This window comes from Microchirus variegatus, assembly GCF_963457635.1.
Source record: "Microchirus variegatus genome assembly, chromosome: 21".
NCBI classification, from domain to species: domain Eukaryota; kingdom Metazoa; phylum Chordata; class Actinopteri; order Pleuronectiformes; family Soleidae; genus Microchirus; species Microchirus variegatus.
The window spans coordinates 8,668,300-8,696,161 of record NC_139822.1 but is presented as its reverse complement, the minus strand read 5'-3'; the positions used below and the strand labels follow the sequence as shown (position 1 = coordinate 8,696,161).

Genomic DNA, 27,862 nt, shown 5'->3' with positions numbered 1-27,862 from the left:
ACACACACACACACACACACACACACACACAGGTGTCAGTGGTTGGCCTTATCACCTGCTCATTTACGTCACCTGTGATACCTGGCCGCTGGGGGGCGTGGTCTCTGCTCCACGTGACCTCGCGTGCTTCTCTTTTTAAAACAGTCGTTTTTGTCTTTCATACTAAAACTACTTGTAAACAACAATATAAACTCTACCTCCTATCACTATATTTAAAATGTATATGTTATTGTTTAAATAGTTCATTCACTGTGTAGAAAGTATAAGACTTTTTATTCCGCTGCTTCCAAAATACAGCTTTTGAAATGTATGTGGTCAGTTTACAGTGATGTTCATCTGAGAAATGAGAAATAAACAAACACAAAGTCACATTTTAACATCGATTACAAATGGTTTTAATTCAACACTGCAAAACCCACATTAACGCTGTCTCTGCTGGACTTTGATCACTTTTTATGGAGAAATTTGACATAAAAAAAGATGGAATTAAGGCTCCACAGAAAGACAGATGTGTAAAAGTCCAAAAAACAGGAGAGCATTTGAGATTCATGTTATTATTGTTCATATTCATCTCATTTAAATACTTTAATAAGACCTATTTAAAGAATTGATCATACATTACAAAGAAATATGTGCTCAGTTTATACTCTTATTGTCTATTTCTGGATTTTTCCACACAGTGTTTATTTAAATAAATAAACCAGAATCAGGAAAAATACATTTCATTGTACTCGCAACATAAAAAATGAGGTAGTGCTTATTTATTGATTGACACAACTTTTTTTGGAGGTGTAAAACGAGCAGGGTATGAACAAACATCTGTTTGGATTTTTCAGAAACTTTATCAAACAGACAATGACTCTGAAGCTGTTAGATTAGGGTTAAAATCCTGCATCGTTCTGCTTTAAAGACCGCTTGTGAGTGCTTCGACTAGGTAATAAAAGTCGCAACGATAGTCAAATATTAGCCGATTGCTAAATTATTCGTAAAGTAGTTTTTTATATATGTATATATATATGTGTATATATATATTTGTATATATATATGTGTATATATATGTGTATATATATATATGTGTATATATATATGTGTATATATATATGTGTATATATATATGTATATATATATGTATATGTATATACATATATGTGTATATATGTATATACATATATGTGTATATATGTATATACTAGTATATACATATATGTGTATATATGTATATAACATCCTCTGAACCTCGACCAAGGTAAGGAAAAACTCACTCTGACTAGTGACCTTTCACCTTGTGTCTGCTGGTATTGGCTCCAGCTCCCCAGCAAACCCTCATGTGGAGGATAAAACCATAGACATCGAGTAAATGAATGAAACATGTATAAACAAATCACCTTTCTCAGAGATGTGACAGAGATTGTCATGAAACAGTCAGAGATGTGAGTGTGATATGAGTGCGTTGGAATGAATCCTGTCTGAGAAATCCTGTCTGTTTTTGTCACCCGTTTGTCCTGAGATGAACTTTGCCTCGGCCTCTATGTGTGTGTGTTTGTGTGTGTGTGAACACAACAAACTCTAACGTATGTTTGACAGAGATGCTTCAGTCACTCTTGTCTGTCTACAAATTGTCAGTTGTGTAGAAACAAACTGTAGTTTAGAAACAAACGTGCTGAGGAAACTTGTTAAAAGGACTTGTACATTCACCGTGTCACTTGGAGCGATTTGGACAAATATTGCAGTTCTTACAACAGCATTAGGGCCATGTGAAATTCTTTTGTCTGTTTTAAAATATGTCAGATGAAACTTTTAAAGATCATCAAATGTCCATTACATTCAAGCTATTTTCTTGTTGTTTCCACTTAAAGACCACACAACGTTTTTGTCCTTTCGTGATTTCTTCTAATTTGTACGCTGCAGTAAGTAGGGAATGGTGTTAATATAAAACCATGTCTCCACTGTTTCCTTTGGGAATAGAACCAAAACTGGATGGTTGCTCATGACAGAATGTCGGCGCGCACATCCGCAGCGGCTCATAGCTCTCCATTTTGGTGCTTTTTGTGCGTTTTTGTTTGTATGTCTGACAATTTTTATATTCTGTCATGTGAATACCACCTTCCGCCGACAGGATTTACTGACAAACCGATTACAGTGTAATCAAGCAGTTACGAATGAATTTCTGCACTCAAACAACATACCAGAGCAGATCACCAGGACACCGTGCTCTCCGTGGATTGTTGCCGGCCCCAGCAAACACTGGAGACAGAGGAGCAAAAGCACGGTCACCGGTCTGGACTACTCACAAGGCTAAGGCAATAACCACATAAACCACCGTTACCCACCATCATGCTCAACACCAGATCCATCACAAACAAACAGAGAGACAGAGAGACGTGGCTACACGCATTGGTACCACAGAGCCATTGAGCTAGCAGGCTGCACAGCATTCCACGGAGATAGAAACAAAGACTCCGGTAAGTGCAAAGGAGGAGAGTTATGCATCCATGTTCACAACAACTGGTGCACAAATACCACAATCATAGACAGACACTGCTCTGCTGATTTGGAGTACCTGTCAGTTAGATGCAGACCCTCCTACATTCCATGTGCGTTTACCATTGTTACAGTTACAGCTGTGTATGTCCCACCGCAACACCACCTTCAGGTCCAGCGACAGGGCCCTGTACGGTGCCGCTAGAGCCAGCTGGAAGAAAGGCATCAAGGACGCCAAAACGGCCTATAAGAGGAGGATAGAGGACCACTTTGACAACAACAATCCATGGCGGGTGTGGCAGGGCATCCAGCACTATTGATGCTCAAACAAGCTATTGAACAACATCAATGGCTTCCTTATTAATGCAGTGCAATTATCAATTAAAAATAAAATATTAATTATATTAGGGCAGTGTGAATTGTTGGGTATCTTTTTGGTTTTTCGTGTACTTTTTCAATCAACATGTATGTTAATGCATTTTTATAAACGCAAGAGCCTTTAAAACCAGAGAAAATCATCAAATATCCAAGATCTAAGACCATATCTTGTCTCATTTCATCATGTTGATGTATTATTTTATCGCCCAGTCCTACATTACATATTAAATAGATGAAACAGGTCATAAAAAAACACTCAACCTCGACCTCCAGTCAGATTATCGTTAGAGAAGTCACTGACTGCATTATTATGGACTATTTTCCCCCCTCCTCTCAGACACTTTTTCGTACAAAAACAAGACGAGATCATTTTAGATTTAGCACTTTATTTATTTTCTTTTACAGGTATAAAAAGAAACGATATTATAAGCCATGTGTGGAACTGTTGCAAACAGAAAAGAACAGTTGATGAACAAAAGACGTTCAGATGAAAGTGAAAAAAAAGTGAAAGAAAAAGCACAGAGCGTGCACTCGATGATCTGGCCAAGAAGAGAAGAAGAAGAAGAAGAAGAGGAGGATGAGGAGGCGTTTCAGTGGAGCAGCAGAGTTGTCAGAGTAGCCGAGACATGGTCTGAAATGTGTGTTTTCGGGTTCTGGTTCTGGCTGGAGACGCAGACTCGAGGTGCCAGCACCTCCGTGACCCTCGCCGACCGATCACGACATCCCAGAGGTGCGACTGCAAAAAACGGTGAAGGCAAGGACAGAACAGAAAGAAAAACAACCAGGAGGAGGACACTGTGTTCCAGTGTGACAAAAAAAAAAAAAAAGAATGTCTCATGTCCAACAGCAGAAGACGACGAGGAGGACGACGACAAAAAAGGAGGCGGACAATCAGACGACTGCTGGAAGATCAGACCGTCTTCCTGGCGGTCAGAACTCGCACGATGGAGCCGACTCCTCCCACAGCCAGAGCCTGAGGACGCAAACACAGCCACGTGTGAACATTGACACCATTTAAATCCAGATTTTTTATGTTTCATGTCTTTAAATGTGTTTGTTTTTTATTGCCACGTGTGAACTTTTATGACTTTTATTTATTAATTAAGGCCCGAGCCACGAATTGCAGGGGCTCAAATGGCTACTGGCACCAATTTGTGCGAGGAACCCATCGTTATCCTTCAAATTATTATTATTATTATTATTATAATATCAGTGGCTTTGCGGTCATTTTTGAGGGCGTAAACATGCATAAAAACTCTTGAAACTTGGCATAGTAGAGGTCAGGTGTGGTGAAAATGCGATATTGGCATAGTTTCCGGGGCTGTGCGTTGCTAAGGTGAAATGGAGGCACAATTTAGTTTAACCAAATTAACAAAAAACAATAAAATAAAATTTGGAATAAAAGTTTCAGAAAAAAATTCTGGAAATTTGGAAAAAGCTTTTTTTTGGAAACTTTTTTTCCCCCAAAAAACATTTTTAAATGTTCAGAAAAAACCATTAAATAAAATAAATAAATAACATTTTGGTGGGAAGATGTTACAGACAAGACAAACAAAAATGTCGACCACAACCATGGCCTCTATGCAACAGGAAGTCAGCCATTTTTAATTTTTGCACCCTATGTAAATGAGCAAACTCGTCCGAGCGCGTTTGACGCACCGACAGGTTTTGCGGCAGCGATCCTCGTTATATACTGTTCTACTTCAAGGTTTGGCTTGGATTGGAAACGCAAACCCGACCAAAGAACCTGCACTTCAAACACCACAAACGTCTACAAAAGTTTGTCCACAGTTCACACACAAACACACACAGTGTCAGAAAATGATGAGGACGTTCTCAAAGACTTCTTTGTTTAAAAGGATCAAAGAAACCAGGAAATAATCAAAGAAGAATTTAAGAAGCAGGAACAATCTGACAACTTTTGTTTTTCGATTATGACAAAAAAAACAAATCGTCGTCGACTGAAAACACGGACACTTCCTGGCCAGACACACTTACCAACGCCCTGCAGTAGCTGTGTTCCAAGAATATTTAGTGGTTTTTACAACTAAAACGGCCGCCCAAGCGGACGTTTCCCAGTGATATCGGATGCCAAGTGTCCTCTTGGCATCCGTCCGTCAGCGCCGAAGAAGTAGTTTGCATTCGATCGGAGGTCATGGGCGGGACATTTCTGACACATCACATGTCGTACGGAATGTTCGTGTTTTTTACGCGTTGGCACAATCTGACAACTTTTGTTTTTCGATGATGACAAAAAACACAAATAGATGATCAAAATAGAACATCGAGTCGTCGACTGAAAACACGGTCACTTCCTGGCCAGACACACTTGCCGACGCCCTGCAGTAGCTGTGTTCCAAGAATATTCAGTAGTTTTTACGAATTACGACTAAAACGGGCGCCAAGTGAACATTATTCAGTGATATCGGATGATAAGTGTCCGACCGTCCGTCAGCGCTAAAGAAGTAGCTTGTATTTGGTGGGAACATTTCTGACGCATGACGCGCCTCAGGTGATTGATTGACGGTTGATGCGGCAGCGGCGATTAATTTTTTTTTACAAAAACGTCACACTTTAATGTCTTCCAAAGTTTGACAAAAAAGACAGGTTTCCCGTAACTTGGCGGGAAGATGTTATCGACCAAGACAAACAAAAAAAGTCGACCGCAACCTCAACAGGAATTTTGGATAACTTGCCAGCTAACGACGATGAGAGACGTCCCGCAGTCGCTGCGTTCCAAGAATATTTAGTGGTTTTTACAACTAAAACGGGCGTCTTTTAAGTCGTAAAAACATCGCGTGTCGTACAGAATGTTTCTCGCTGGCGTTTTACGCGTTGGCTCGTCTACAGACGGGCGTGTGTCCACAGAAAAGACATTTCTCAGGTGATTTATTGAGGTTTGATGAGCCAGCTGCAGTTAGGATTAGGGCCAGAAGACATGCGGATGTTTGTTCTTCACAGTCTCTCACTTCATTAAAAAGCAATTTGCAGCTAACTACAGCGGGGAAAAAAAACCCAACGTATTCAAACTGATTAATCGATTCTAACGTCTACATTATTTGGACTCTGAGAATGCCACAGTAGATGTGGATTCCGGGACGGATCCAGATTTCCGTGCTTTTTTATAAACCCGAAAAATTTGACGAAAAAGTTATACTTAAGAGTCATTGCACGAGAAAACCAGGCAGAGGTGGGAAGATGGGGGTCAGCCAAATCGGCCCATACTTTATATGTGAGATAGGTATGTGGAACTATGAACAGCCATGTAATTAAAACCCTCCAGCTATTTTTCGTTATGGAGATCTGGGACCCCCCTCCGAGACCCTCCGAAATCAGGTTATTTACGGCTGAAAAATACTGAAGTTTTGATGGCTACCGTTAGAATTCAGATAAAGATATGGATATAAGTTTTATATTTCCACATAGCATAGGTTTCATTGTTTTACAGACCAAAAGTTGAAGAGGAAGCGTTGAAGTTAAGAGGGTGTGCTAGGGCGTTACCGGAACCAATGATTCCGGGAAGTTCCACATACCTATCTCACATGCAAAGTATGGGCCGATTTGGCTGACCCCCATCTTCCCACCTCTGCCTGGTTTTGCCTGGTTTTCTCGTGCAATGACTCTTAAGTATGTCGTCCAATAAAAGACAGATTTCCCGAAACTCGGTGGGAAGACATTATCGACCAAGACGAACAAAAAAAGTCGACCGCGACCATGGCCTCAACTCAACAGGAAGTCAGCCATTTTGAATTTAGATAACTTGTCAGCTAATGACGATGACAGACTTCCTGCAGTCGCTGTGTTCCAAGAATATTTCGTCGTTTTTACAACTAAAACGGCCGCCAAGCGGACGTTTCCCAGTGATATCGGATGCCAAGTGTCCTCTTGGCGACAACCGTCCGTCAGCGCCGAAGAAGTAGCTTGCATTCGAGGCGGGTGTGTGTCCACAGAAAAGACATTTCTCAGGAGATTTATTGAGAGTCGATGAGTCAGTTGTGGTTAGGATTAGGGCCAGAAGACACGTGGACGTCAGTTCCTCACAGTCTTTCTATTCATGAAAAACTAACAAAACAAAACTAGCCTGTATTACAAGGTAGACCTCGTAGATTTAGCGGCCCCAAACTAAAGGGGAAAAAAACAACGTATTCAAACTCCTAATGGATTCAAACTTCTCCATTATTTGGACTCAGGATTTCTGCGCTTTTTTTAAACCCAAAAACTTTAATTAATGATAAATTAAATCCATTTCCGACAATCTACATCCTGCACACTGGAGCATTAGGCGTTAGCATTGATGGGGCTAACTACACTTCTGAGAATAACATGCATCATTTCAGTACTGAGATTTGCACCGAATGTGTCAACAACAAACCAAATCAAGTATTAAATGAGTATTTTACACTGGGGATAAATGGGGAATTGTTTACCTTTTCGTGCCACTGCAGCAGGACGGCGCTGCTGTTGTCCGTGGGCTTCTCGAAGCCTCTGTAGATGTATTTCATCAGCAGGTCCACTCCGGCTCGGTCCAGCGATCCCACGGCTTTCTCAATGTCGCTGCTCTTGAAGCTGCTCAGCACTTTGACCACCAGCTGCTCCGCTCGCTCCTGCGCTCAAAAATAAATGGATAGTGTCAGTAAAGCCCAGAAATGGAATTCACCATGAGGAGGATTTAATCGTGACGTTTTTCTGAGATTGAATTATGAACATTAGCTCTATATTTTGGCTCTATACACCACTACAGTGGGTTTGAAATGAAACGAACAAGATGTGCTTTAACTGCACACTTTCACCTTTAATTTGAGGGTATTTATATCCAAATCAGGTGAACGGTGTAGGAATTACAAAACTTTCTATATGTGCCTCCTACTTTGTAGGGGACCAAAAGTAATGGGACAATTGACTAAATGGCCATTTCACGGACAATTGTGGGCTTTTCCCTCGTTATTTCATCTTCAATTAAGCAGGTAAAAGTTCTGTTTATGTTAACTCTCAACATGAGATCCAAGGAGCTGTCACTGTCAGTGAAGCAAGCCATCATTAGGCTGAAAAATCAAAACAAAGCCATCAAAGGAATAGCAAAAACATTAGGTGTGGCCAAATCAACTGTTTGGAACATTCTTAAAAAGAAAGAATGCACCAGTGAACTCAGTAACACCAAAACACCTGGTTAAACCACAGAAGAAGAAAAAAACACTCTCCAGGAAGTAGGTGTATGTGTTTCAAAGTCAACAATCAAAAGAAGACTTCACCAGAGTGAATACAGAGGGTTCAACACAAGATGGAAACCATTGGAGAGCCTCAAAAACAGGAAGACGATATTAGAATTTTAATTTCATTGTTCTAATGAACAATGAGTTTGATTTTTGATTGTTTAGTTTGTCCCATTACTTTTGGTCCCCTAAAAACTAGGAGGCACATATAGAAAGTGTTTTAATTCCTACAACATTCACTTGATTTGGATGTAAATACTCTCGCATTAAAGCTGAAATTGTGCAGTTAAACCGCATCTTGTTCGTTTCATTTCAAATCCATTGTAGCGGTGTTTAGCGCCAAAAAGAAGAAGAGAATTGTGTTGATGTCCCAATATTAATGGACCAGATCGAACATATGGAATTAGATTTGTGTCAATAATTTCAAACACTTTTTTAAGAAGCAAATAAAATATCGATTTGATTTTATAATTCAAAAACATTGTGTGTTTTTGTTTGAAAATACACTGCAAAGAAAAAACACGGCGCAAAGAACAAGTGAGGGAGCACAAAGAAGAAATCAGAGAGTGCAAGGAAGAAATCAGGGAGTGCAAAGAAGAAATCAGGGAGCGCAAAGAACAAGTGAGGGAGCGTAAAGGTGAAATCAGGGAGTGGAAAGAACAAATCAGGGAGTGCAAAGAACAAGTGAAGGAGTGCAAAGAAGAAATCAGGGAACGTAAAGAAGAAATCAGGGAGTGCAAAGAACAAATCAGGGAGCGCAAAGAACAAGTGAAGGAGAGCAAAGAAGAAATCAGTGAGTGCAAAGAAGAAATCAGGGAGTGCAAAGAACAAGTGAAGGAGTGCAAAGGAGAAATCAGGGAGTGCAAAGAACAAATCAGGGAGTGCAAAGTACAAGTGAGGGAGCACAAAGAAGAAATCAGGGAGTGCAAAGAAGAAATCAGGGAGCGCAAAGAACAAGTGAAGGAGTGCAAAGAAGAAATCAGTGAGTTTTTGGCGCTGAGAAATCAGCGCCAAAAAGAAGAAGAGAATTGTGTTGATGTCCCAATATTAATGGACCAGATCGAACATATGGAATTAGATTTGTGTCAATAATTTCAAACAACACTTTTTTAAGAAGCAAATAAAATATCGATTTGATTTTATAATTCAAAAACATTGTGTGTTTTTGTTTGAAAATACACTGCAAAGAAAAAACACGGTGCAAAGAACAAGTGAGGGAGCACAAAGAAGAAATCAGAGAGTGCAAGGAAGAAATCAGGGAGTGCAAAGAAGAAATCAGGGAGCGCAAAGAACAAGTGAGGGAGCGTAAAGGTGAAATCAGGGAGTGGAAAGAACAAATCAGGGAGTGCAAAGAACAAGTGAAGGAGTGCAAAGAAGAAATCAGGGAACGTAAAGAAGAAATCAGGGAGTGCAAAGAACAAATCAGGGAGCACAAAGAACAAGTGAAGGAGTGCAAAGAAGAAATCAGTGAGTGCAAAGAACAAATCAGGGAGTGCAAAGTACAAGTGAGGGAGCACAAAGAAGAAATCAGGGAGCGCAAAGAACAAGTGAAGGAGTGCAAAGAAGAAATCAGTGAGTGCAAAGAAGAAATCAGGGAGTGCAAAGAACAAGTGAAGGAGTGCAAAGGAGAAATCAGGGAGTGCAAAGAAGAAATCAGGGAGTGCAAAGTACAAGTGAGGGAGCACAAAGAAGAAATCAGGGAGTGCAAAGAACAAGTGAGGGAGCGTAAAGGTGAAATCAGGGAGTGGAAAGAAAAAATCAGGGAGTGCAAAGAACAAGTGAGGGAGCGTAAAGGTGAAATCAGGGAGTGGAAAGAACAAATCAGGGAGTGCAAAGAACAAGTGAAGGAGTGCAAAGAAGAAATCAGGGAGTGTAAAGAAGAAATCAGGGAGTGCAAAGAACAAATCAGGGAGCGCAAAGAACAAGTGAAGGAGTGCAAAGAAGAAACCAGGGAGTGCAAAAAAGAAATCAGGAAGTGCAAAGAACAAGTGAGGGGGCGCAAAGAAGAAATCAGGAAATCAGGGAGTGCAAGGACGAAATCAGGGAGTGCAAAGAACAAGTGAGGGAGTGCAAAGAAGATAACAGGAAGTGCAAAGAACAAATCAGGGAGCACAATGAACAAATCAGGGAGCGCAAAGAAGAAATCAGGAAGTGCAAAGAAGAAATCAGGAAGCCCAAAGAAGGGAGTGCAGAGAAGTGTCATTCATTGCTTATAGTTTGTCATTGTTGACGTGTGACCGTCCACGTGTTTGTACCTTGGCGTTCTGGTTCTTGGTGTTGATTGGAGGGTTCTTCAGCACGGCCTGGAGAGCAGCGTTCATGTTGCCCGTGCAGAAAACACAGTCAAGGACGACAGACGTTCCACACAGAGTCACAGAGATGCACTTCTTTTTTTTCTACTTCATCAACAAATAACAAACAAGCTTCTGCCTGAAACCCAAAATTCACAAACTCATTCAACCTCTGTGAGACCTTCCTTCAAATTAACCGTCTAAATATTTTGATGATGGGTCTTTGGTGACATTTAAAAAGTAATTTAATGATCTAATACAGTACGACCACGCCCTCCTGCTGTTCCTAACACCCGGAAACACTTCGCGACGGAAGTGTGCAGCCAACGACACAGACCGTGATCGACACATTTCAACCCAGACTCATTTTTAAACGAATAAACACACACGAATCGAATGAGTAAAACTATAACATGTTTCACACAAGAAAGAGCATCAACTGTTGACGATCTCAACCCACTGTCACCGTTTCCGTCTAACAGGTGACGTGAAAGAAAACACCCCCCCCACCCCCGAATATTCCGCTCCGTCTACGTGTGAAAATAAAGACTTAAGGCGGAATCGAACAGTTAAATAAATGAATTATTGAATAAATGAAAGGATATTGTCTGAGCAGAGCGTCCACTTCTGCTTCGTCGGGTCCGCCCTGACTGTCCCCTCCTTCGTCCTCGTCCACAAACTTGTTCTCGTCATATTCGTCCACGTCTACTTTCCGGAAACGGGCCGACTGTGAACAAGTGGACATTTTTGTGTATGCGTGTGGGGGGAATTTAAAAAAGCGCTGATTAAATGTGTTTAGTGATGAAAATAGAGAAAGAGCCGCTGAGCTGTCCAGTCACCGCTTCCTACTTCCGTAGTTCCTCATTCACTTCCGCATCCGTTTCTTCTTCGTCTCCTTCTTTATTGCAAATGGCGGTGTGCAAACAACGACTTGGCGCATTACCGCCACCGTGTGGTATGGAGTACATATATAGCTACAAATATATGTACTCATCTATAGCTATAAATATACATTTATATATACCTGTATGCATACATATATATGTACATATATATAAATATGTATGCATATACGTATATACATACATTCATACATATAATAAAATAATATAATAAAAATATGTGTGTGTGTGTGTGTGTATATGTATATGTATGTATATGTATATGTGTACACTATAGCTATAAATATATGAACTCATCTATAGCTATAAATATACATTTATATATACCTATATGCATACATATATATGTACATATATATATGTATGCATATACGTATATACATACATATAATAAAATAATATAATAAAATAATATAATAAAAATATGTGTGTGTGTGTGTGTGTGTGCATGTATATGTGTACACTATAGGGTGAAAAACATCTGCGCTGCACGCGCTGTACCGCCACCTCCTGGTCTGAAGTGCGTATTACATTGACGGTCCAGTGTTGTTTGTGGTGTTCTTCTTCTGCTGAGTCAGCATTTCAAACTATTTTGTCGGTGAATGACGAAGACAGGTGCATGATGGAATGGTGAATGATGAGGACAGTTGAGGACAGGTGAATGATGATGGGGACAGGTGAGGACATGTGAATGATGATGAGGACATGTGAGGACAGGTGAACGATGAGGACAGGTGAGGGCAGGTGAATGATGATGAGGACATGTGAGGACATGTGTATGATGATGAGGACATGTGAGGACAGGTGAATGATGAGGACAGGTGAATGATGATGAGGACAGGTGAAAGATGAGGACAGGTGAATGATGAGGACAGTTGAGGACAGGTGAATGACGAGGACAGGTGAATGATGAGACATTATGTGTTGACATATTTAATTTTGTCAGCACTTTAATTTGTAAAGCTTTGCCTTTCATTAAAAACAACTGTGTCTCCTCGTCAGTCAGTGTCACTACATCTTCATAGCAGGACTCTCTCCACCTCTGGTGCCTCTCAGTCTGCACTCTCTCAAAGTCACTGACCCTGGATCCAGCCCCACATCCCCCGGGGGCCACGGGGCTTGTTTGACAGGTGACGTCACACTGAGGAACCAGCTTTTTTTCGCCGAATCCATAAATCCTGTCTGATGAACGGTGATTAAGACTTGAGCTTTGATTCCTCGCTCCATAACATAACAGCTCCTGCCAGTCTTCAGTTGTCCAGTGGCGGTGATTGATTAACGGCCGAAGCAAGACACCTTTAATTATCGAGGTGATGGCGCCCTCGCTGCAACTCCACCTGTAAAACCTGAAATACAATAGCTCAGAGTTTAATTCTTCACTCAAAAATATAATAAATTATATTTTATATTTATATATATATATATACTTTTATATATATATATATATATGTATATGTATATACATATATATGCATGTATACACATAAATATATGTATATACATAAAGAAAATATATACACATACATAAATAATAAAAAAAATATATATATACATACATATATATATATATTTATATTTATACACTACCCATACATATACATACATATATATAAATAGATATATACATAGATAAATATATATGCATAAAAAATACATACATACATACAATACATATATATAAACATATACATACATATATATGCATACATACATAAATAAATAAAAATATAAACATACATATATATACATACACTACACATACATATATATATAAATATATATATACATACATAAATAAATATAATAATATATATACATAAATATATATACATTCACATATACATATATATAAACATATACATACATATATTTATGTACATACATACGTATACATATATATATATATACGTATACACACACACACGTGTTTGTTTTGCGCACCACACCTGCGATCATTTTCTCTGTCACGTAGGCTTCTCGTTAATTGCTCTGCTAAATATCATCATCATCATCATCATCATCATCATCATCATCCCATAATAGTCTCTCGGCCAGCGAGGACATTACATTCATTCCAGACTCCTGACGCCCGGTGTCACGTGGGACATGAGCGTCTTCACGGTGACGCCATAAAAGCAGCGCGTCCGCGCTCTTGCGCTCATTGACGCTCAGCGTGTGAGACTGGACCTTCATCACACACACACATACACACACACGTACACGCGCACACACACATAGGAATACACCTGTGTTCACACACATCTCTTTAAGACGTGAGAGGGTGAGACTTTCATTTATATATTGTTTTATTCTCTGTCATGTTTGTACATCACGCGTTTTTTTTTGTTGTTTTTGTTTTTAAATGTATTATCATTATTGATTGATTGATTTATTTATTTAAATCCCGCAGATGACCTGTGTCCTGTATCTGCTGCTGATGACCGCGGGTCTGTACCTGCAGAGCACGCGCTGCCTCGCGGACACAGGTGAGACATAATAACAACTTCATCATAGAATTGACCGGACTGGAAACATCGCGATTAACCGTGTAATGACTTCGTTATTACCATGGTTTACACACAGAGAAAGACACGTGTTTATACCGAATATATATATATATATATATATATATATATATATATATATATATATATATATATACTGCTGTAATCATAAATAATACATGAATGGACACTTTTGATATTCGGAATGAAAGTTAAATAAATCAAGAGTGTGGATATAAAGGTGGACAATAGAATAGTTAAGTTTGAATGAGTGAAATTTAAGTTTGATTGTGTGAAATTAACGTTTGAATGTGTGAAATGTAAGTTTGAATGTGTGAAATTTAAGTTTGAATGCATGAAATAAAAGTTTTAATTCGTGAAATTAAAGTTTGAATGTGTGACATGAAAGTTTTAATGTGTTAAATGAAAGTTTTAATTCGTGAAATTTAAGTTTGAATGTGTAAAATTAAAGTTTGAATGTGTAAAATTAATGTTTGAATGTGTGAAATTAAAGTTTGAATGTGTGAAATTAAAGTTTGAATGTGTGAAATTAAAGTTTGAATGTGTGAAATAAAAGTTTGAATGCGTGAAATGAAAGTTTTAATTCATGAAATTAAAGTTTGAATGTGAGAAATTAAAGTTTGAATGTGTGAAATTAAAGTTTGAATGTGTGAAATAAAAGTTTGAATGCGTGAAATGAAAGTTTTAATTCATGAAATTAAAGTTTGAATGTGAGAAATTAAAGTTTGAATGTGTGAAATTAAAGTTTGAATGTGTTAAATTAAAGTTTGAATGTGTGAAATTGAAGTTTGAATGTGAGAAATGGAAGTTTGAATGTGTGAAATAAAAGTTTGAATGCGTGAAATGAAAGTTTTAATTCATGAAATTAAAGTTTGAATGTGAGAAATTAAAGTTTGAATGTGTGAAATTAAAGTTTGAATGTGTTAAATTAAAGTTTGAATGTGTGAAATTGAAGTTTGAATGTGAGAAATTGAAGTTTGAATGGGTAAAATTTATGTTTGAATGTGAGAAATTAAAGTTTGAATGTGTGAAATTAAAGTTTGAATGTGTGAAATTAAAGTTTGAATGTGTGAAATTAAAGTTTGAATGCGTGAAATGAAAGTTTGAATGTGTGAAATGAAAGTTTGATTGTGTAAAATTAATGTTTGAATGTGTGACATTTAAGTTTGAATGTGTAAAATTAAAGTTTAATGTGTGAAATTAATGTTTGAATGTGTGAAATTTAAGTTTGAATATGTAAAATTAATATTTGAATGCGTGAAATGAAAGTTTTAATGTGTGAAATTAAGTTTGAATGAGTGAAATTAATGTTTGAATGTGTAAAATTAATGTTTGAATGTGTGGAATTCAAATTTGAATGCGTCGCCAAATGTTCTGGGAAGGCAGAAGCCGCTTTAAGGCGAACATATTGTGCCTTCATGTTGACACTAACAGATAAGATAAAGACAAACAAAACAATCGGGACGCTTTGGCCTGTACTTCTCACTCCTAAATTTCACAGATAAGATGAAGAACCTTATTAATATTGGTGTCCAAATCAGACCTCGTCCAAATCCAATGTTTTCTTCTCACTTCACCTCCTCTCCTTAATTAATTCGGTCATGTGCTTCTTTGTTTTCTTTTCTTTTTTTAAAGTCGGCATGGTGAATGAGCCCTTTGTATATTAATATACTTTGCAAGTAAATTTGTATCGCCTTGCCACTGATGGCATCATGCAGCGCCCGCTGCGCCTCATTAGCATTGTTCCCGGGAGTGAATTGTACACAGTGACTGTGCAGGGAATTCCCTCGGCAGATGAAACAGTCGCCTTTTCACCAATAGAAACTTAAATGTGTTGTGAGCAGCGTTACACCAGTGTCTGTCTGTCCCTCTGCTAGCAAGCTAGCTAGCTGTCAAGCTATCATTTTAGATGAAAAGAAAAAACAGCTAGCTAGCTAGCAAGTATCTATCTATCTATCTATCTATCTATCTATCTATCTATCTATCTATCTATCTATCTATCTATCTATCTATCTATCTATCTATCTATCTATCTATCTATCTATCTATCTATCTATCTATCTATCTATCTATCTATCTATCTATCTAGAAATGACATGACTCTCAATGGAGCCGCAAGCGCTCCTGATATCCCAGAATAACAGTAATAAATCGACTGTCTAAACAACCGTGATTGACATCGTGACTCAGGGTGAAACTATCGGCCTTAAACTGGGCCAGGGAGTGGTTATTGACACAATGGAGATTATGTGGTTCCAAGTACAATTAATTACCCATTAATAATAATTATACAATTTGGTCGCAGGCGTCATAAGCCTATTGTTTTTGGCTTTCATACTCCCATTTCCTGTTTTCATCTCACACTTCCTGTTTTGCATTAAAGGTGAAGTAAGTAGTTTATAGTGCCATCTAGAGGAGAGGCTGAAATTTACAACAAAGAACTGCTGCTCTGCTCACCCCCTCCCTGCCCTGAGCGCTACGGTGTCCTCAGCCGGTCAAATGTCGTCCTCGTCGTCTTTCTCGAGGGAGAGGGCGAGCTACCGCGGCCGTAGCAGACGAAGCGGAGAGAGTGGAGGCGGGACTTCCGCTACAAGTAAAGCGACGCTTGATTTGTTCTCTCGCGTTTGTCCTTACAGGCTCCGGTAGAAACATGGCGTCTCGCTGCTAACAGTGGCTATGCAACCGAGGCCCGCGACCATGTTATTTTACATGACTTTTTGAAACACTACGAAAATGAAACAAAAACTATTATACAGCGACTAGACAATGTTTTAATACTCATCTCTTGGCTGGGTTTAGTTTACCTCACCTCTTTTGTTTACGCTCCCCGGCCGTGTAATTACCCGCCACGCCCTAATTTGATTTCACCAGTGCGCGGAGTCGCGTCTTCCTTTTTGTTCTCCGTCAGCTCGTCTTTCCGAGTGAAGAGCTTGAAGATGATCCAGCTTTATTTACAGCTCTTTTTCTTCTCTGTGTGTTTTCAGACCTATCACCCACCCCCCCCCCCCCCCTTTGACATGGGTTTTGTACACACTTGTATTGTTATACGTCGTCACGTTTGTGTCACGTTTGTGTCACGTTTGTGTCACGTTTGTGTCACGTTTGCGCCACAGTTGTCATAGTAGAAGCCATTTTGTTCCCTTGTTGTTCTCTTGTACACGTTTTGCTAATCTTTTATTTGAAAGCCCATTGTCGGTGACTTTCGGCTCAAGTTTTTCAAGCCGAGTCGATTCCGTCTTCTCGGGCCGTGTATTCATTTACAGTTGTTTTTGTTGGCGTTCGTCAGCACAAAGCGTGATTGACATGTTTTAGATGCCTTGAGATCTTGTTTTGAATACATTAGCCCATGAGTGACAGCCTCTTACTACTTGATTATTCTTCCCAGTGACTCAAGAGGAAGAACTACCAGCTACCCAACCTACCAACATATGCACATGCATTTACCCCCCCGCCCCGTGCACACACACAAAGAACTGTCTGTCTGTCAGAAATAACATTGGTTAATGTTTGTTATTATTGAAGTGTGGCCAACCATGTGTCTGTACCTTGGCGTTCTGGTTCTTGGCGTTGATTGAAGGGTTCCTCAGCGCAGCCTGGAGAACAGCGTTCACGTTACCTGTGCAAAAAAAACGTTAACTTATTTATCTGCTAAATCAACAAATGAGACGCAAAGAAACCCACAATTAATGAAACCTCTGTGAGAGCTAACTCACAGAGAGCTGTGTCCAGCCAACGACACAGACCACACGCTTAGAAATAAAAGTGCTAAGTAGAACCATATAAGGTTCTTCAGCTTGTCCTCATAGGAGAACCATTTTGGAGGGTTCCACCAAGAACCCCTTAAACGCCCCTTATTCAGGAAAGGGGTTTTAAAGGGTTCTCTGGGTCAAAATGTTTCTTACTGGAACCATTAGTGTTACCAAGAACCCCTGAAAAACCCTTTCTTAGGGAAAGGGTTTTTCACAAGCAAATGGTTCCAGGTCCTTGTAGAAGAACCCTTTTGGAACCCTTATTTCTAAGAGTGTGTGATTGACACATTTCAACCTCGACTCATTTATAAATGAATAAACACGCACAGATTTAAGGAGTTAACTATAATATATTTGAATTTGCACGTCACACGAGCGGCAACCAACTGTTGACGATCCAAACCCACCGTCACCGTTCCCGGCTTCCGGCTAGCAGCTGCGTAGCAACACAAACCCTTCCGAATATTCCAAATAACCTTCAAAACAAAACACTCGTTTGTTGCATTTTCTGGATTCAAACTTTTTCTTCAACTTTTTCCAGAATCCAGTGTGAGCATGCGTGACGTTGAGGCTGCCGTGTTGGCAGCGAAGGCCACTGTAGACGAAGCTTACAAGTTCTCCAGACACGAGTAAGTCTTCAACCTAGCCTTTTTTTTTTTTAGCATTTTTTAATTTTTAATTTTACAAACACTAATGTGACCCGTGTCATGTGACAGGAGTCTTGCCCGCGTGAGGAGGAACGCGGCAAATCCCGCCAATGTCATGCGGCTCGTGAAGCAGCCCATCGGAGCGACCAGAACCGCGGTCCGGGCCGCGGACTACATGCACGTGGCCGTGAAGCTGTTTAAGGACTCGTTGAAACGACGCCAGAGACGCTCCATCAACACCACAGGTGCAACACCTGAAACTAAAGGCGAACGTTGAAGCTAGTTCCATGTTCTTGTTTGTGTTTTAGTCACGTGCAGTTTTTTCATGTCCCTGTTAAACAGACCTCATCTCCGAGGAGCACCTGCAGGCCATCGCCGAGCTGACGGGCTGCACTCCCAGACATCGCGTCCCTTCTTGCAAGGTGACTCCGTACGGTATGACGGAGTATCGCACTGCAAGTGGCGCCTGCAACAGCAGGTGAGGCGGCGTGCATCAGGTGTATCCCTGGTTAGCAGTTTGAGAACCACCACTTTCACGTGAAAAAGAGTTAACGTGAACCAATTTTAACGGCGTCAATTTTATCGCGCGATTAACGCTCCTTTTGGCCGAGCAAAAGAACAACTACAACACCACTGCGGATCTAGATAGACCGGAAACACAACAACAGACACGATTTACGTTCCGTTTTGAGTGGATGGCGAGCGCTGTGCGCTTCTCCACTAGCTCCTTCAGCTCGGATTAGCTCGTTACGGCAACAACATATTACACTACACTACAGTATATGCCAAAATATGCATATAAAATTTACACAAAGCAAGTCAATCCACTTTTCTATGTTGATAAGAGTATTAAAATTAGGAAAATTAAATGCGATTAATCGCGATTAAATATTTTAATCGTTTGACAGCACTAATATAAATATATGTATTTCTGCATACGCACATGCCTTACACATGTTTTTCCCCCCTCAGAAAATACACTAGATGGGGCTCCAGCAACATTCCCTTCACACGCTGGCTCCCTGCTGAATATGAGGATAAAATCTCTCTGCCCAAAGGCTGGGATCCTACCAAGACAGTCAACTGCCACCATCTTCCACTGGTACTGTATTTAAATACACATAAATACATACATATACTGACTAAAGCTGTGTTTCCATCATGGTTACGTATGGTGTGGTATGGTATGGTGTGGAATGGTCAGGCCTGAGTTTCAACTGAAAACAGTACCATTACTTTGTAGGCAAGGTATGGGGTGTGCCCATGTGCTATTTAAAAATTGCCATGAAATATTGACACTGGTCAAAAGGGAGTGTCACTAAATCAGCTGACTATTGTGAGTGGAGCCAGTTTAGTAACATACCATTTTAATCTGGTACTTCAAGGGAAGGGTGCCAAAAATTGAATGGTAGGGGCTGGTTATTTTGGTTCTATTCCAAATGGAATAGGATGAATGGAATTCCCCCTCAGTGGAAGCAAGTATCAGAGCCTCATGCAACCACACTTCTTGGAATATAAAGCCAGTTTCATGAACGTGCTGCTGATTCTTGTATTCATCGAATCCTCAGGTACGGGAAGTGTCCAACCGTGTTATGAAAACCGCTTCTGTGGAGAGCGACCCACTCTACACTCAGATGGTGTCGGTCTTCGGTCAGTGGGTCGACCATGACATCACCTTCACGCCTCAGTCGGCCGTCATCCGCTCGTTCAGTAACGGTATAAACTGCGACGGCAGCTGCGAACTCACCGAGCCTTGTTTCCCCATCAAGGTCAGTATCGCCGAGTTACAGCAGGAAGTTTTTGTGTTTATGAAAGATGAAAGAAAAGGCCACAGACCAGATGTTGAGCGGTCCTTGTCGTCTGATACAGATTCCCTGGGAAGACTCTCGCTACCATGAAAACTCAGAAGAGTGCATGCCCTTCTTCCGCTCGGTAGCAGCTTGCGGATCAGGCAACACGGGATACTTCTTTGGGGACAGCACCATCCGTCAGCAGATGAACGGCGTCACCTCTTTCATCGATGCAAGCCAGGTGTACGGTTCCGAAGACCTCAAAGCTCGCTTCCTCCGCAACACAACCAAAGACCGGGGCTTTTTGAAGTACAACAGAATGTACGACGACAACGGCCGCGAGCACCTGCCCTTCCTCGCGATGACCACCAACATGTGCTCCACGCGAGGCCGCATCATGAATAACGACAGCCTTGAGGAGTTGCCCTGCGTCCTGGTTGGTGAGTGGAAGCAAAAATGCCGACACAAGCTATGTTTACATGGAAGTAATCGGAATAAAAATATGTAAAAAATGACAATTCGAAAACTCTTATCCGATACAGCTAATGGTTCCATTTTTAGAGTTGCTCATGCTGAATTTAACAGCAACATTTTGCCGAGGGCAGCCCATTGCCAAATGGAAATAGAACTGGGCTTGTTGCCGTTTCTTGTCCCCGCAAGGTCAAGGGCTGGGGTACCCCTGAGCAAGGCATCCAATCCCCATTGCTCATTGTTGGATAAAGTTAAAACAACATTCTGCTCTCTGCTTGCATTTCCAGGTGATCAGCGCGGCAACGAGAACATTGGTCTGGTCGCTATACACACTATGATGTCACGTGAGCACAACCGTCTGGTACAAGCCCTCGCTAAACTCAATCCTTACTGGAAAGGAGAGAGACTTTACCAAGAGGCCCGCAAGATCATGGGAGCATACTTCCAGGTTTGAGACACAAACCAAGTCTTACTTTACAGATTGAAGGATCAGTGTATGCTGCCTGGGAAATCGAACTGAACACCTGTTTTGTTCGTCAGATTTTCACCTACAGGGACTACTTGCCCCTGATTGTTGGTTCGGACACGTTTGACAAGCTGCTGTCCACGTATCCCGGTTATGATGAAAACGTGGACCCCAGCATCGCCAATATGTTCGCCACGGCTGCCTTCCGATTTGGCCACACGACATTTCAACCCCTTATATTCCGCCTTGACGAGGATTACAACGAGCACAAAGATTACCCCAGCCCGCCACTGCACAAATCCCTTTTCACATCGTGGAGGGTCATCTTTGAAGGTATGACAAACATCTTCAACCTCTCAAGCTTGACTTTATTTGATCACTTGACTTGATCATAGTTTGCCGAGTGACAGAAGTGGACCCCAGCAAATGTGCCCTCGTTGGGGCCACTGTGGGAAATCGTGGGCTAACCCCCCAAAATACGCTGATCCGTACAGCTCCGCCAATTTACACTAGTTGTGTCTCGCGTCCGCCCACTTCTGCACGGCTTGCCAGCTGGAGTCACAAGACCGGGTTTTATTGCGGCAAAGTAAAATAGATGTGTTGTGCTCCGTAGGTGGAGTGGACCCACTCATGAGGGGGATTGTTGGTCGCCAGGCGAAGCTAACGGCGCAGGACCACATGATGTCTGATGAGATGAGGGATATGTTGTTTCAGTTCTCCTCCAGGTTTGCACAAGATCTGTCTTCGCTCAACATGCAGAGAGGCAGAGACCATGGACTTCCAGGTACGTACTGAACCTTTTAAAACAGAAATGATTCTGCAAGGGTATTCTATGTGGCAGAGGAAAACATGCCTGCCAGTGGGGGAGACGAGGAAAACATAACAAAAGTTTAAGTCTACAATATCCTAAGAATATGCTGGGTTTTTTTCCATGCCGTTAGAGGAAACAAACATGTTTGTTGATTTGAAAATACCCACTCACTCCCACACTGAGGTTGAAGTATTATAAACACCAAAGTGACAAGATAACACATTAAACATGCTTATGGCGGCATGGGCCGTGATTTAAAACCACTGATTTTATCTATGTACTTTGGTGCGGGCAACTAAGTGCTTTACAACGTGACACAAACTTAATTTTCCCTGGCGGAATTAATTATTTTGCCCTCCCTTGAGGATTTTTGAGGAATTTACCAAAACAAGATTGCCACCCAGCTGCAATACATAGACAGTAAATCTCGTCAAATTAATGAATTTAGGTGTTAAATTCGACGTTTGAAATTTTTCTTTGGTGGTACTTCACATTTTCAAACTCATATATCATATCAAAGTGCATCAGGGCAAATGGATCATTTCCGGATTTTCAAAAATTCATATGCAAATATTTTCAACGGATTCTTGTTCAGGACGATGCCGACTATTATGACGGTAAATTTCAAGTCATTCTGAGATACTTTTTTTTTTTGAAGAAAGTCAGCTCACTGTTGTGGCCATTTTGCTATTGGAAGCGCTATGCTATGCTAACACCAATGATATCGATGCATGTTTATATTCAAAAGTGACTTAAGTTTGCATTGATTTTCCTAGGTGAGTCTTTTGCCGAGTGATTTAAATCAATTTTTATCCTTTTGAGTTTTGACGCCTGTGTGGTCCATTTTAGGCTACAACGCGTGGCGAAAGTTCTGCGGCCTCTCGCCGGCAAAAGATCTGGCCGAGCTGACAAGTATCATGAAAAACGCCGAACTGGCCGCGGAACTGATGGATCTCTACGGGACAGCTGACAACATCGACTTGTGGCTGGGTGGCATTATCGAGCCGTTTCTCCCCGGGGCGAGAGTGGGACCACTTTTCGCCTGCCTTATTGGCACTCAGTTCCAGAGGGTCCGCAATGGAGACAGGTGCATTATCTTAACTCCTGTTATGGTATATTTATCTTCATCTTTTGGAACCACTAACAAAACTGTCAAATTTTAGATTTTGGTGGGAGAACGAGGGGGTGTTCACGGACGCCCAGAGGAAGTCCCTGAAGGACTCGTCGCTCTCTCGCATCATCTGCGACAACACTGGCATCACCGACGTACCGACAAACCCCTTCCTGTACAAACCTCGAGGGTCGGGTTACACCAAGTGCACGGACATCCCTGCCTTTGACCTCAGTCCCTGGGAGGAGAAAGGTGAGCCGATGGGTGAATTTCAATTCCTTGCTTAACCCTCAATCTCAAAAATATGCGCTCCCTCTAGTGCAAGTGCTGTCCCGATTCTCAGAAAAATGAAGTTGAAGGGCAGGTTTAAGGGCTGTATCGCCCTCAATATTGAGATTTTCCGAGACCACCCTTGGGAGCAAGGGCTACCCAGAATGCATTGCTTGTTTTGACCGAACAAAGATGGCGCTAGAAAGCAGCATTTATTTCTTATTTTGCTATCTTTTGTCAATAGCCGGCCGGTTCGGACAAGCGATCGTTCGCGATCGTTTACTCTTATTACTCTTATAACTTATAATATCGTCATCTTATAACTAACTGACAAGCTAATAACTTGACTGACAAACGGATCGTAATAATCGTGACGTAAATGCGTTCTTCTTCTTTATTAGAGTTGACAGACTGGACGCAGCTTTCGCGTTATTCTGCCCTCTACAGTCTGAAGACGTATCTGCATTTAAGGGTTGTCCGATTTCTAAGTGACAAAATAACCCTCAACATTTGGTTTTGAGGCCAGTTAAGATTAAGGGTCGAGCTTGAGGGTTAAGATAGGAATTGGAATTGGCCCGATGTCCTGATTTGACTGATGATGATGATGTTGGAGTATTTCATAAAAATTCTGATTTTCCTCCGTCATCTCCTTTAGGGAAATACACAGACGACCCACACTCAAAGTGTTAATCCTGCTCGCTGCTGAAAAACCAAGGACTGTTGAAGCTACATGTGTGAAGGTCCAGTGGTTCTGTTGGTGCTTACTATTACAACAACTATTATAGGATCATTTTTATGAACGGGGACACATTATGTTATTTTTTGTCCAGGGTCTCTCTTTTAACCACTGCTGAATGACAACGTCGACAAATTGAAGATTCAGATCTATTTTTAACAATATTCAACCCCACCCTGGTCATGTATTCATCGCTAAGTCATCGAAGATTTGTTTGGCCAATACAGGAAATACCTGTTTGTGTCGCGTGTGTGAAAATGTATCAGACTCAAAAATGTGTATGTTTACAGCGTAAAAAGACGGGTTTAATGAGCATTTATTAGATTAGATTTTATCTTATTTGTCATTGTCATTATTGTTATTATTATTATTGCTATTATTATCATGATCAATATCTATGTATTATAATGTACATTGTAAATATACAAATGTACGAGGAATGAAGTCTTGAGTAAACATGTTAAAATATGACGTTGACTCTGTTTATTCTGTTTGTATAATCTGGATCAATATTATTGTTATTGAGAGGAGAATCCGGATCTTCAGCCAGCATTTAAGTTTATTTAACCACACAATAAATACTAGAACCATAATATTGTCCGTCCGTCCGATCTATCTATCTATCTATCTATCTATCTATCTATCTATCTATCTATCTATCTATCTATCTATCTATCTATCTATCTATCTATCTATCTATCTATCTATCTATCTATCTATCTATCTATCTATCTATCTATCTATCTATCTATCTATCTATCTATCTATCTATCTATCTATCTATCTATCTATCTATCTATCTATCTATCTATCTATCTATCTATCTATCTATCTATCTATCTATCTATCTATCTATCTATCTATCTATCTATCTATCTATCTATCTATCTATCTATCTATCTATCTATCACCAGTGTATGTCTGTTCATCTGCTAGCAAGCTATCAAAAACCCAGGCTGCACCATGTTGAACAAAGCCAAAACAAGCCCCGCCCTCTCAGCCACAGATGAGCCAATCACAGGAGGGGGATCACACAGTGCTGTTTGCATGGAGCCTTTATAAGAAGAGTCTCCCCCGCCTGTACGCACTCATTTTCCGTGTAGTAGTGAACTCTCAGGATGCCTGAACCCGCCGCAAAGTCCGCGCCCAAGAAGGGCTCCAAGAAAGCCGTGACTAAGAGCGCCGCTAAGGGCGGAAAGAAGAGGAGAAAGAGCAGGAAGGAGAGCTACGCCATCTACGTGTACAAGGTGTTGAAGCAGGTCCACCCCGACACTGGCATCTCGTCCAAGGCCATGGGCATCATGAACTCGTTCGTCAACGACATCTTTGAGCGCATCGCCGGTGAGGCGTCTCGTCTGGCTCACTACAACAAGCGCTCCACCATCACCTCCAGGGAGATCCAGACCGCCGTGCGCCTCCTGCTGCCCGGTGAGCTGGCCAAGCACGCCGTGTCCGAGGGAACAAAGGCCGTCACCAAGTACACCAGCTCCAAGTAAACACGGGACTCCACCACCACAACAACAACACAACGGCTCTTTTAAGAGCCACACACTTTACCTAAGAGAGCCAATGTAATCCTTTATACTGTGGACATTAAACTCGTGACCGGAAGTGCGGTTATTTTCAAACACTCCGTCCTAAATGTCTCTTTGTAGCGTAATAACAAGTCTTTGTCATCTTTTTATACGAACTGAAAACAAAGCTGGTTAATTAACCAAACTTGTATAAAATATAAGAGTGGAATTTTTTGCTGTCTGTAACATTTTATGCAGTTTTTCACCATTAAAGGGAGTAAAGTAGCAGTTATTTGTATTCGTTTAGTGTATTTAGTGTAATTGTTCTTCATTTATTACTAAGTGAATACGTCATTTAATGACATTAAATATGAATAAATGATCGTCGTCCTAATAATAATACTCACTAGTGAGCAGTGAAGATGATAAACTGCATGTTTTCATTTATTACAGGTTAAAAAGCAACAATTAGTCATTTATTTGAGTAACTAACAATACTACAATGTATTTGTATTACAAATAATGATATTCTATTATTTAAACGTAAAATATGTATACATTCGGTCTTTTGTTGCTCATGACCAGAAGTTCGGTTCTTTACTAAGATTCAATTCTATTTGTTTGATACTATGTAAAACAAATAAAAGCCTTTATTTTTATGCAGTTTGTCAAAAAAAGTTGTTTCTTTTACGTTTTAATGGAAACCTTTTACACACAAATCTGCAGCTAAAATAAACAATAGTAACAAAATGGTCCTTTATAGTGTTACACAAAAGCCACAGTAAATGTCCTCCAGAAACATTGTGTTTATTTAATGTCCTTTAATCACCACAGTAATGACGTAAATGTGGTTTCTGATTATTAAAGGCAGAATTTGACAATATGAATAAATTAGCAGTGTATAGTAATAATATTAATACTTACTCATGAGCAGTGAAGGTGACGAGATGTTTTTGTTTCCCTGAAAAAATAAGCAAACAAACTGCTGTCAATATCAAACAATAATTGAATGAATATTACATTGTATCATTTATGAGTACATATGATGAAACACAGTAGAACTAAATAATAAAAGTCTATTAATTAATCAGAAAATAATCACTACATACCACGTGTAAACATAAGAAAACACCTCAGTAAATGTAGAAAGAATAAGAAAGTTTACAAAATATTGAAGGAAATGGACATTTCAAACAAAGAGCTTTGGAAACAGCGCCACCAAGTGGAAATTAAAGACATAATCACATTTTATATTAAAAAATGGTTTCCTGTCTTATAATGTTGTAGTTGTATGTGTTGGTTTGTTTTCTGTTTAGTTTTTTTTATAAATGCACAAAAATTATTATTTTAAATATTATTATTATTATTATTAATAAAAAACTGACTTTTGTTGCTTTTTAATGAAACAAAATAATGAAAAAGTCAACAAAAGTTTAAAATGGTTATAAATATTTCTGTATGACCTGAGATAATGACGGACTTTCATTCATTCAAAGATGAATTAGTGACTGATGATGAAAATAAAGTTTCTGTGCACTTAAATTCAGACCTTTAACAATCAGTACTTTGTGTTTGACACAAACAATGTTAGATCTTGTGTTTGTTGACATTTTAACATGTTTATTAAGTGTTTTCTAACATGAGGACGAGCTGTTTATCATTCAAGAGTCTTTATTGTCAACTCTGCTGCATTTACAGTTAAATACAGACCATTAGTAACATGGTGAACAAGTGTCAATATGATATTTACATCATGTACAGTGGTAATGATATTTCTCATGTTTGTCTTTAGCATCTTGAGATTCTTGTAGACATATTAGACAACGTTTTAAATGATTTTAGACTTTGTGGAGGATGATGAGCTTCTCAGAGTGAGTGTGTGGCTCTTAAAAGAGCCTTTTGTTTGTTTGTTGACGTGTTGTTGTTGTTTACTTGGACTTGGCGGCCTTCTCAGTCTTCTTGGGCAGAAGAACAGCCTGGATGTTGGGCAGCACGCCGCCCTGAGCGATGGTCACTCCGCCCAGGAGTTTGTTGAGCTCCTCGTCGTTGCGGACGGCCAGCTGCAGGTGGCGGGGGATGATGCGGGTCTTCTTGTTGTCGCGGGCGGCGTTTCCAGCCAGCTCCAGGATCTCAGCGGTCAGGTACTCCAGCACAGCCGCCAAGTAGACGGGGGCGCCGGCTCCCACACGCCGAGCGTAGTTGCCTTTGCGCAGCAGTCTGTGAACACGACCGACCGGAAACTGGAGTCCAGCACGAGAAGAGCGGGTCTTTGCCTTAGCGCGGGCTTTTCCGCCGGTTTTTCCTCTTCCGGACATCGTGACTTTTACTGGATTTTTTCGGACAAATTCAGAGAAACTGTGACTCTAAGTTAAGTCTGTGTCTGTGTGTGACTCAAACCGCTCAAAGCCTCCTATATATGGCCACGAAAGAGCGGGAGACTCCTGCAGCAGAGGGGGGGTCACTCTGTTCTTTTCACAGGGACTGCTGTCCAATAAGCAGCGGGGCCTCGG

The 27,862-nt window shown here is 40.4% G+C and overlaps 5 protein-coding genes across 5 annotated transcripts in view; 3 read left to right on the top strand and 2 right to left on the bottom strand.

Moving 5' to 3' along the window:
- LOC310942575 (histone H3.2) overlaps nucleotides 1–27,862 on the top strand; it is a gene marked incomplete at its 3' end in the record, with an annotated part of 28,434 nt that continues 572 nt past the window's right edge. The window contains exon 1 of the mRNA XM_083907986.1: nucleotides 1–32. The remainder of the gene's footprint in view (nucleotides 33–27,862) is intronic.
- On the bottom strand, nucleotides 3,262–11,207 carry LOC310942565 (actin-related protein 2/3 complex subunit 5-like). Its single transcript, XM_083907973.1, has 4 exons — nucleotides 10,966–11,207; nucleotides 10,325–10,397; nucleotides 7,287–7,463; nucleotides 3,262–3,832 (listed from the first exon to the last, which is right to left on the bottom strand). The coding sequence occupies exons 1-4, from the start codon at nucleotides 11,103–11,105 to the stop codon at nucleotides 3,770–3,772; spliced, it is 453 nt and encodes a 150-aa protein (XP_083764099.1). The 5' UTR covers nucleotides 11,106–11,207; the 3' UTR covers nucleotides 3,262–3,769.
- On the top strand, nucleotides 13,673–23,792 carry LOC310942436 (eosinophil peroxidase-like; the record flags this gene model as incomplete). Its single annotated transcript, XM_083907816.1, has 13 exons — nucleotides 13,673–13,748; nucleotides 18,078–18,165; nucleotides 18,253–18,428; nucleotides 18,526–18,661; nucleotides 19,156–19,285; nucleotides 19,752–19,952; nucleotides 20,053–20,413; nucleotides 20,732–20,892; nucleotides 20,985–21,243; nucleotides 21,524–21,694; nucleotides 22,571–22,808; nucleotides 22,885–23,084; nucleotides 23,758–23,792. The coding sequence occupies 13 exons, from the start codon at nucleotides 13,673–13,675 to the stop codon at nucleotides 23,790–23,792; spliced, it is 2,232 nt and encodes a 743-aa protein (XP_083763942.1).
- Nucleotides 24,950–25,422, top strand: LOC310942367 (histone H2B-like). Its single transcript, XM_083907746.1, has one exon. The coding sequence runs from the start codon at nucleotides 24,957–24,959 to the stop codon at nucleotides 25,332–25,334; it is 378 nt and encodes a 125-aa protein (XP_083763872.1). The 5' UTR covers nucleotides 24,950–24,956; the 3' UTR covers nucleotides 25,335–25,422.
- LOC310942170 (histone H2A-like) lies at nucleotides 27,281–27,667 on the bottom strand (the record flags this gene model as incomplete). The annotated part of the gene is made up of 1 exon (XM_083907491.1): nucleotides 27,281–27,667. The coding sequence occupies one exon, from the start codon at nucleotides 27,665–27,667 to the stop codon at nucleotides 27,281–27,283; it is 387 nt and encodes a 128-aa protein (XP_083763617.1).

Bases quoted from the DNA above. Each gene is read 5' to 3' on its own strand.
- LOC310942565 (XM_083907973.1), bottom strand. From the start codon at position 11,105: ATGTCCACTTGTTCACAGTCGGCCCGTTTCCGGAAAGTAGACGTGGAC. The intron at 10,398-10,965 runs ATATCCTTTCAT...TGTTTTCTGCAC, and splicing joins GTGGACGCTCTGCTCAGACA to GGGCAACATGAACGCTGCTC. The intron at 7,464-10,324 runs GTACAAACACGT...TTTTGAGCGCAG, and splicing joins CCAAGAACCAGAACGCCAAG to GAGCGAGCGGAGCAGCTGGT.
- LOC310942367 (XM_083907746.1), top strand. From the start codon at position 24,957: ATGCCTGAACCCGCCGCAAAGTCCGCGCCCAAGAAGGGCTCCAAGAAA.